The following is an 11054-nucleotide window of genomic DNA, read 5'->3' as shown; positions in this document are numbered from 1 at the left end:
CTAGTATCTCCACATTTCAACTATCATATGAAAGTAGTGAAAATAGCATCTACAACGCATTGCAACGTGATGCGTTGTGAGCTTGTAAATCTGCTATTTTCACTATTCTAACAAGTGCTTAAAGGAACCGTTTTCGATATACAAGGTTTCCACCCGACAGCAACGTTTTGATGAATATTTCCAATGTGATTATTTCCAGAATGTAATTTAAAATGAGCATGAAATATTTGAAATGCTGTCTTCTGTCCTCATTGTACCGTTAGATTGTACATTTCTGCCTGTGAGCAGTGTTTTGTGGTGTAATCAGGTGGAAAAAACAACAGCCAACCTAGTTGAATTTGATCTGGTCTTGAGTACATTACTGTTGGATTCCTTGCGTAGGACTGACGGTTAGTTATCTAGTTACATTATAGCAGCAGATTCACCTCATTGTTGATGTTGACCAGTAATTATTGCACTGCAGACTAGATGAAATGTGATGTATTGTTTTATTTTAGTACTTAGTATAGCCTCAAGTACATATTTTGTCTACTGTGAATTAGCCTGGAAAACCCGCAGTAGATTTGTCTTTTTGAGTCCAGCAGAAAGGGATGTCAGAGGCGTCAGTATGGCCCTCACAGACACCAACAGCCTCTTATCTGCTCACATTTCAGGGTAAATATAGCTGCCTGTAAGACCAGGCCAAACACAGTCCAGCTCTCAGAGCTCTCGTAATAGCCTACATGTACATGTTGATTCCCAACGTGAACAACTATGAGCAGCCTTCTGTTTTCTTTCCCCCGAATTCCCATGCTGGCTCCAATGTGCACATTGTGTTGAGGATAACCACACTTTACAACTTCCCCAACATTGTCAGTTGAGCTGTTTGGGATTATGAGATTAAGCTGCTATAATACCAGTCCTCCCTCACACAACAGTCATTAGAACCCTAGCCTCCCTATTCTGGGGCGTTTATTTAGCGAAAACAGCTGATCACCTGTTTTCGGCCAACATTTATAGTTTAGAGAGAAAACAGGAGGAGGCCTCCAGTCAACTTAGTATAGGGTGTTAAAGGAGTAGTTTACCCAAAAAACAACTTACCTTCTATCAATCACACACCCCATGGAGATGTTTTTCTTTTTGTCGCATTCCTAAGACAATCATTTGATGACCGGTGGAGTCTCTGGTAGAAGACTCTTCCGCCGGTCATCACATTATTGGCCCATGATTGTGACAAAAACAAAAAAATCTCCATGAAGGCTTCATGGGTACGTGTGTTTTGTGTGTAATTGATAGAAAATAAGTGTGAACTAATAATGGTTTAAGAGCTCATTTGCCAAATGTATTGCTAGAGAAAGACTTTTAGTTACCTCTGTTTGATATCGTCAGCCTTGTTTCTGTCTGCAGGGAGTCAGCAGCAGAACGTAATCACTGGTATAAAACACACTACTCAGGCCTTGAAACAGCATTGACTCAGCTACACTAAATGTATCCCAAGTTTACAACAGCACAGCATTTCTTCATGCCCTTTCTCCACGCGTGCACACACACACACACACACACCAAGTATTTGGCCAGTTGGAGCAATAGCATCCCATTTCATGTCGCAGCGCAGGACCCCCCCCCCCCCCCCCCCCCCCACACACACACACACACACACACACACAGGTGCGTGTGTGTGCGTGTGTGTGTGTGTGTGTGTGTGTGTGTGTGTGTGTGTGTGTTCATACAGGAGGGAACACACATTAAAGCACCCCCGTGTGTCCATGCTGATTGTACAGTACATTCCCCATGCAATGTCACCCCTGGGTATGTCAGTGTGGGAGGCTGCGTCATCACTCACTCACACTCCTAACCCCGGTTTGATCCGTAGGACTGTAGCACACACTTCAGATTGTCTGTTTTCGCTAATGGGAGAGGATTAAATGAGTGCACAATCTGTTCTGTAATAAATCTGATGAAGTCCGATACACACATTAAACTACGGTATGTTAAATGTATAGTGGACTTTAGTGCTGCACTAAAACATTCTAAATAGGACTACAACCGTCAATTCACTGCTGAGAGTTTATTCTATCCATTACTGATTCCATCAATAGAATCGAAGAAGAACTTTTATTTGGATAATGAAAACAAATGATATGTCAACGTATCTGCGCGGACATATTCTAATTATTTGTTTATAATCAACTAGGCTGCATAGCAACAAGTTACATTTGAGATATAATTATTCTAGTTATATAAGGAGGTAGACATCAGGCTACAGCCCTGACAGCAGTACACAGGGCTAAGCTGTGGTGGAATACACTACTAGGAAGGCCTTTTTTGCATTGGTAGTGGGCAAAAAAATGCTGTTTGTTGCCATAGTAGCTATGGTAACTACCGTTGGTATTACCTCAAGGGACGCTGAAAATGCAGGGTAGTCAAGAGTGTGTGTGTGTGTGTGTGTGTGTGTGTGTGTGTGTGTGTGTGTGTGTGTGTGTGTGTGTGTGTGTGTGTGTGTGCGTGCGCTGCGTGCGTGCGTGCGTGCATGTGTGTGTTTGTGTGTGCATGCAAGGCATGGTAGGTTTGTACTCCCACATTTCAACAAGGCAATATATCAGCTATACACAAAACATTAAGTGAGTACTAGGAAAGTATTAAGACTATAAGTGCAAAAGATACACACATAAAAGGACATTTGAATACAATAAAAATAGTTTTCAGTGAGTTAAGAGAATAGAAAATAAGAATAAAATAAAATCCTCTTTAAAAGGCAACAGCATTGCTTTAAAAGAACTGAAATATGTAACAGAATGGCAGTTTTCTGGGAGTTTGTTCCAGATATGTAGAGCATAAAACTGAATGCTGCTTCTCCACATTTAGTTTAGACTCTGGAGACAGAAAATGACCTGTCCCAGATTACCTAGGAGGTCTGGATGGTTCATAACATAGCAATAGATCTGAATAGTGATTTGGCCCTTAACTATTCAATGTTAATAAACCTACAGTTGTCATTCCAAATATTATTATTAGAAATTGAAATAGCCCTTTAAATAATAGGATGACTTTGTAATTGCCTTAATGTGGCTTTTGAAATTCAGGTCTGAATCCATGACTACACCAAGCCTTGGTGTGTGTTTCCATGGATACATATCCATATTGTTAGGCTACTCCAACAGGTATGCGTTCTTGTTTGCATTTCCTTTTTAATAGTTTGCCCACTAGGCTAGCCCAAGCTTGTTTCATTAAGCTGTACACTGGGCCTCTGACAAGAAGACAGATGTGAAGATAAAGTCAGTTAGGCAGTTTTAGGCATGGTGAACAGTAGTCCAGGATTCAAGGCACTCTGAAAGTCTGACTGATGTACAAGCATACACCCTTCTGGGAAAGACGTTTAGCTAGTATTCAGTGAATCAGTGTTGCAGAAATTAAATAGCCTGTGTTTCTTTCATTTCAAATTAATAGATTTGAGGAAGTAAGCTAGAAAAGGACATATTTTCTAGGCACATTGTTAACCACTTTCAACAGGGTGTCCCTATTTTGCCATTCGAGGAAAAATAAATCACCATTTCTTTCCAATACATTTCAAAAACTGTGAAAATAGCTGATCTACAAGATCACAACGTGTCACTGCGATGCGTTGTGACCTAATAGATTGGCCTTTTTAACTGCGTACTACCATCGTATGAAATAGGTTTTGTGTAAAACATAACAATTCACTCACTTCAGTGCCTCCCTTCAGCATTAGTAAAATTAATATTTTATGTCTCCAAAGGCATTACTGTATGTTGTCTATCCGACATCCGTCCGTCCGTCCGACATCCGTCTGTCCGTCCGTCCCTCCGTCCGTCCCAGTCTTGTGAACGAGATTTGTAAAACAAATGTCCACTTTGGCTCAAGAACTAATTAGAATTTGGTGACTTAATAACTTAATCATTCATATGCTAATTATAACAACATTTCAACTTGTGACATCTTAATGGTCTGCTTTTCTCTGAAGAACAACAAAGCTAAACTAAATCAAGTCAAATCAGTTTTGTTTATATCCGTATATCATCAATCAGAAATTAGACTCACATTATTCGCACAGGCAGTAAAAAAGAACAAACACTCTGAGACAAACGGAGACAAGAACAACATATATGACAGGCATGTTTGGTGGAAGCATACAACCAGGACTGCAGTAGTTCTAGTCGTTTTGCTGCACTATCAAACAATGGGAAAGCAGATTAGACAAACAAGATCTGTTCTTATTGTTCATCTCAAAACTGCTGTTTAAAAAAAAATCTTGTGTGAGAAATATCACCACAATAACAAAAAAAAGGTGCAATTCTGATAAATGACTGTGGTTGCAATTTCCCTCGAGTACAGTATGATTATGATGTATTGACCCATAACATAAATGTTAGCACACGGGTGTGTGCGAGTGTGATGGAGAACGTCTGACGAACAGTCTGAAAGATACTTCTAATACACTTTATGTATAATTCCAAACTTTTGTTGCTGAGTTTATAAGCTACACATGACCTACAACTTCCATTGACTGGACATGAACAATATCTTCAATTTGTAAGGATATAAGAGCTGATTCTGGTGATGGCTTACTGTACATATTGCACTGTCCACTCCAGATTATCTCCGATTATGTTTGGTTTCCCCGGCTAGGTTTCCCGCAATCTGAGAACCCATCGTCAAAGAGAGACTAGGTTTAGGTCTAGCTATATATATCTTGGATTATGAATATCATAACTTTCCAAGACATTCATTCTGGTTCATTGTCTTGGGCATTGCTAGTTTCAAGAGCTTCTGAAAACACTGCATAAATGAGACCCTAATTTACTGCTTTCCAGTTGAAAGGGCATGTCCATTTTTCATAATAGTTTCTTCCTTGATTGTACTGACAAGATGCTATCCAGTACTGTAGGGAATTAACTCGCTTCCTCCTTCACTAAAAGTTAATTGTTCATTTTTATCCCAGAATGAAGTATAGATACCCCGGTACTCTAATGTAGCAATGTGACTAGCATATGACTGCTGTGGTCAGATGAAAATATAACATTTTATTTAGATTTCTCAGTGTTTCCTGGACTCATGAAAATACATTCAAGGCAGTAGCAGGTTTGTTGATATTGTTAGCCTAGCTCTGCATTAGACCCTGCTGCGGTGCTTCACAGCCTGTACAGAGCAGTTTGTTTTGGTCAGCCTCCTGCCTGTCTGCCGACTCCACATCCATATTTGAATTATTGATTAACCTATGTTAAGAGAGGAAGGGAGCAGTGAACAGAGGTACTTTAAGAAGTAGAGATACTGGGAGAGAGGGAACATATAGGAAGGGAAGGCACACTGAGAGAGGATAGGGAACTGAGAGAGCGAGAGGATGGGGGAGAGAGAGATTAAAGAAATAGGAGCCTCCCCCACTGAACCTAACACGCATAAACAACACTAGATACTTTTATTTATTCAGACTCTGCACTGCGTTGTGAACAAGAGCCTGTCTCTGCCTATAAGTCGACACAGGAATAGACTGTGCTGCCTGCCTGCGTGCCTCACTAGCCAGCAGCCTAACCTCTAACATTCAACTCTCCCATTACAGCCATGGGAGTCTGGGACACATCACATGTATGTCATTGTACACAGAGAGACAGAAATAATGGGTGTTGGGCAGACAGAAAGTTCTTCAGTATAAGATGTCATGTAGGAAACTCATGTAGGTTTTACTCTCCCTGCCACACTTGCTGCAAAAAAAGGGGGGGGGGGGGAAGAAAGATAGCGAATGGCTTTTTTTGAACCACTTCCATAACTGCAATGCCATCTGCCAAAACCTGCCAGCATGTGGCTTTGTAGCTGGTGTTGATTTCCCACACTGCCACAAATATACCGGTAGACTTTGTCCACTTTTTGAAAGAGACAGAATAATCTGTACAATTGTTTAAAATGTATATAACTTTAAGTCTACTTAAAGTTAATTTATCAAGCCATAAGAAATCTGATAGAGAATCAGTGGGAAGAGGGAAATAGCACCCACAGGACTCACATGGGATTCTTTTAAACTGTATGCTGGCAGAGGATCTTTATTCTTAACCACTACACATTTCCTCTGCATATTGTCCTACAGTTCAGTGAATATTAAAGTAACTTGTCCCACACACAATATTATTCCATTACTGCTACAGCTGTAGGTTTGGCCTCCATGCGCCAATTCCCAGTATAGGGATGTAAAGGATTGGTATTATTTAGATGATGCACTGTGCATCACAGATACATCAGCAAGCCATGCATGCTTCGTGTGTGCGTCAGACTAGGCATGCGAGCTAGTGTTAGAGATGCTGTGTGGGCAGAGATCCAATGCTCTCTCCTCTGGACAGAATACTGATGACATGGCTGGTGTAATTTCTCATGTGTCATGTTATAGCCTATGGCTGCATTGAGTTCATGCTGCTCCTAACATCCCAGGTAGACATTTCATTTGGGTGTGTTGAATGCCTGGATGGACAATCACAACACCGTATCTTAATCAGCCCAACTCGATTTCTAGATATCTTGTGTGAAAAATTGACATTTTGGCCTAAGGGTGGTGCTAGAAGAAAGACCATGGGGTCACCAAGGGTTCAAGTGCAATTCCCAGGATTCTTTTTTCACCCCTCTTCCCTCCCTCCCCCCTCATCCCCCCTCCAAGTGGCTCCATCTCAAATGTCTCTGTATAATCCTCTCTTTCTTCATATGGACTACATATGACATCAAGTCCACACTTAACAGGGGCAACAGGGCAATATCGCTTCAGATTGTACATTTCAGAAGGAGAAAAAGAAGAAAGAGTGGGCAGAAAAAGAAATAGAAAAAGACAAAGACAAAAAAACAACAACCAAATAAACGAAAGTATTTACATTATTGCTGAGGGGAACGAAAACAAAACAGCTTTGGACTTCGACCATGAGAGGAGGAAGGGTGTCTTAAACATTTTCTACAAAGAGGGCCAATGTGCACTATCCAGTTGTTCCAAATTTGGTAGAAATTGTCTAGTCTAGTTATTAGGATGTTTGTCAATTGTTCCATTTTGAAAATATCGAGGACTATTCCATGCCAATCGTCCATTGTGGGTTTGATTGGGGTTAGCCACACAGGTAATTTTTAACACGCATGCATCACAGATTAGTTTTAAACCACCACGCACGTCGGGAGCCACAGGTAGTTTTTAACCCGCAGCACGGGTGAGTCTTAACCGGCCAAGCAGGTCTGACTAACAGGATGTCTGACTTATGGGCATTTCCTAGTACCCCAGTAGCATCACCTTTCTGTCCATAATATGTAGTCAGAGACTACAATGGAATGAGGATGTGAAGAAGAAGTAGCGTGCGTTTTGTTGCCATTGAAAACAGGCTCAGAACTAATTACAACAAGACAGGCGCGTGAGCAGAACATTATCTGCTCTTTGGCATTCTATAGACCTGATCAGAATGTTTGAATGTTTGTAAACAAGCAAGGTATTTCTAGGAAGAATGTCTATGGACTTTTTCACAACATAAAATAAAAGTGTCCATGGCCCGGACGGGTGTTGTAGTTGTTTGGGGCACCTAGGCTGCTCTGACAGAGTGTCGCGGGTTCAAAACCTGATCCCGACGACCTTTGTTGCGTGACACTCCCCATCTCTCTACCCATTTCCTGCCAGTCTACTGTATACTATCAAATAAAGGTAGAAAACATTTTCTTTAAAATAAAATAAAGTGTTCAGAACATTAGCTATGCCTTGTTTGTCAACCTGTGGATATTTATAACAAAATAAATTACATATTTCTAATAGTCAATAACAATATTAAGTGTCCTGTTCTTCCTAAAACAAGAATAATACTGCTCCAATCTGACACTGCCGCTTTATTTACTGTAAATTTCCATAATTGAAACAAATGTTAGTCACTAACGTTTTTTGCGATGTCACGTACACGCATTCGCCTGGGTGACGGCAGACTGCTGGGCGAGCGCTGGCGCTTTGGCATGGGGGGTCAGATCAACTCAACATATTGAATGAATTTTGTACTGGCCATATATGGAGCGTGTCTTGAGTGTACAGGGTTTGATGAGGTCAGATCAACATATGGAATGTCAGAACAGGAAGGACGGGTGGGGGAGAATCAACATAGGGAATGTCAGAACAGCTCAGGTCCGCTGCTGGGGCAGATCAGCGCATGCACGCATCCGCCTGGGTGACGGCAGACTGCTGGGCGAGTGCTGTCGCTTTGGCATGGGATCAACTTTGACCAAAGAATGCACAATGAAAAACGGTCAGGTTTCATGGCCATTGCCAGGGTTCATGGCCATGTATAGCATGTCTTGAGTGTAGAGGGTTTGATGATGATGATGATGGTCTCCCTGATATTACGTGATTACGTGATATTAAGTGAGGTCAGATCCATTTATGGAGATCTAAGTGTCTCCAATACCATATGGAGACGTGGGTGACCAACTAACGGACGGGAGATGCACGTTTTCATAGTAAGCGCGACATTCAGTCGCAATAATAAGAAATGAGAAAACAATGTACTGTGTACTGTACTCATAAGTCATAATATACTGTAATGCTTAATTTATACAGTATGATGGTGTTGTGGGGCGATAATACAACGGTGCACAAGCTAGTAGATCACCTATTTTCGTTAAGCAACACCATTATACTACAACGTATAAATCACACTTATTTACTGATTCCTTTGTTGAACTCATACTGAGCTCATGTCTGTTCCTCCTGCAGTCGATGTGTTCTTCCAGAGGCTGTCCCTCTCCGGTGGCTGAGCAGAACCCAGCAGCAGTACCATGTCCCGCGTCTCCTCCACAGCCAAGCGCTACACCGGCTCCTCCTACACCAGCCACTACAGCTCCTATGGCTCCTCCCTGACGCCGGGCCTCAGCTCCTATGAGCGGGACAAGCTGTCCTCCTATAAGTCGCCCGCTTCGTCTTCTTCCTCGGGCTACTCTTCCTCCAGCTACCTGAGCGGCTCCGCAGCCCGTGCCCGCAACTACAGCACCTCGTCGGAGCCGGACCGAGACCGAGGCCGGACTGTCCCTCGCACCGACATCCTTGGCAGCAGCAGCAGCAGCATCAGCAGCCGCCGCAGCGAGAGTCTGAGCCGCACCCCCATCAAGGGCTACCTAGGATCAGGGCTTAGCGGGGGCTCGGCCTACTCCAGCTACAGTTCTTACTCTTCCTCCTCGTCCTCTTCCTCAGCCCACCCTAGCTACCTCTCCTCCTCGCCGGCGGCTTCTAGTATCTCACTCCGACGCAAGTCTGTGTCCCAGAGCGACCTGAGCAGGGACCTGTCTGGCCTGGGCCTCTCTGAACCGTCGTCCTCCTCCTCCTCTTCCTCCAGCAGTGCCCTGAGGAGCTATCGCAGCCGGGCCACCGAAGTGGCCGACTCCTACACTAGCAGCAGTTCTCGCCTGGGCAGCACAGGTCTGTCACGGAGCTCCACTCAGGAGGCCCTTTCACGAAGCTCCACCCATGATGCCTTTAGCAGCAGCAACAGCAGCAGCAGCAGGTTAAACTCCTCTTCATCACGGGAGGCAAGCAGCAATGGACACTCCAGCTCTCCCACCAGGGACTCCACGGTAAGAGGATTTCCACTCAGACACAGACACCAAGCCAAACTCACAAGTCACAATGCAACCTTTGGCTGTTGATTTTAACAACAAAGAAAAGTAAAAATCACACCTGTGTGAAGTGAGGGGCCAATCAGAATTTGCTTCATCACCTTCGTCTTAAATGTTTGTGTTCAATGTTTGTGTTTACACAAACACTCAAAGCTGGCCATTCATTGTCAATGGCATTCAATGTTTGTGTTAACACAATGTTTGTACTGTTTGTACCCTCAAAGCTGGACATCGGAGGGGCTAGCGCCCCTCAAAATACCCACACATGCCCGACTAGCATGGTGCAGGAGCAAACTTTCCCACATATAAATAATGGTGAGATGGCCCCTGTAATGTGCAAGTCTTGCAGTGTGCAGGTATTTTTGAGCTAGCCCCTCCTATGCCAAGCTTTGGGGGTTTGTGTGAACACAAACATTGGCTGATCACCCCCTAGGCTGAGCAAAGTACATGAAGATAAAAGTGAAGACGCTAAAAGTGATTGGCCGGGCCCGGAATGACATTTGGGATGATGTGATAGGCTTACCACAGAATGTGATGTATGATGCTGTATGATGATACATGAGGGTGATCTTTACTGTTCTCTGTTGTTCATTGTGTGCCTTGCCTACACATCTGTCACAGAGACATTCTATCTAGATGTGCAAAAACCTTTTAACAAGTGGAGGTTGTTTTAACAAGTGGGAGAAGTGATACATACATACATACACTGAGGATTTTACTGTGTAATCTTGTGCAGCTTGTTTGTGCAGCTTGTTTTGAAAGATTAAGAATTAAGAACTGGTATATGACTATACCATTCAGGAGTCATATGTATGTGCTTGACAGACAGAGGACTCATGGAGGATTGACATGGGTCCTCCCCATTCTTTATTTTAATAATATAAAGTAAACACTTGTTTAATTTCTGTATGAGCACTACCCTACCCATGTAGCCTCGCTGCCATTGCAAAACAAATTGCCCCCGGCAGAGTGATATTGTCTGGCTACAGAGGAGGCTACTACCCATGCACCTCTGTAGTCAGTGAAATGACTTTCTATTCCCAGATGGGGGTGCTGTTGTTTAAATTATTTTTCACTGGATTACAGATGCCCTCACACAGTGACTCACCTCTCTTTTGTGTATCGGTTTAAGAATTCAACGTTTCATAGTGTTGTTTTTGCGTTTGCTTTTAGAATGGAATTGATGCTATTTGTCCAGGCCAAAGGTTCTTATTCTAATGTGTGCAAGCTGTCCCTCGCTTCGCCTATACTTGTGTGACAAATGAGCATAGTTCAGTATTGGACACCTGACCCCTTGCAAGTTGCAACACCTCTCAAAGGGAGGCTAGGCTCTGATGGGCCAGGTCTGTGGGCCACTAAACTGCACTCTGTCCCGAGTATTAATGACCCTATAGTTCCTGTATGGAGGTCAGAGAGTGAATTGACCCACTTCCCATCGGGATTAGCCCCACTGA

General features: G+C 43.1%; 1 protein-coding gene across 3 annotated transcripts in view; it reads left to right on the top strand.

The window, feature by feature from the left end:
- Positions 1–11054, top strand: part of usp2a (ubiquitin specific peptidase 2a) — a 53937-nt gene that overhangs the window by 3705 nt on the left and 39178 nt on the right. For all 3 annotated transcript variants that reach the window (XM_083773490.1, XM_083773491.1, XM_083773489.1), the window contains exon 3: positions 8705–9558. In XM_083773490.1, the coding sequence (XP_083629616.1) occupies positions 8767–9558 (792 nt within the window). In that variant the 5' untranslated portion in view covers positions 8705–8766. The remainder of the gene's footprint in view (positions 1–8704; positions 9559–11054) is intronic.

The sequence above is a fragment of the Protomyctophum parallelum genome (assembly GCF_964188405.1).
Source record: "Protomyctophum parallelum genome assembly, chromosome: 9".
NCBI classification, from domain to species: domain Eukaryota; kingdom Metazoa; phylum Chordata; class Actinopteri; order Myctophiformes; family Myctophidae; genus Protomyctophum; species Protomyctophum parallelum.
The sequence above is the reverse complement of the archived record's forward strand: the minus strand, read 5'-3'. Positions and strand labels throughout refer to the sequence as shown.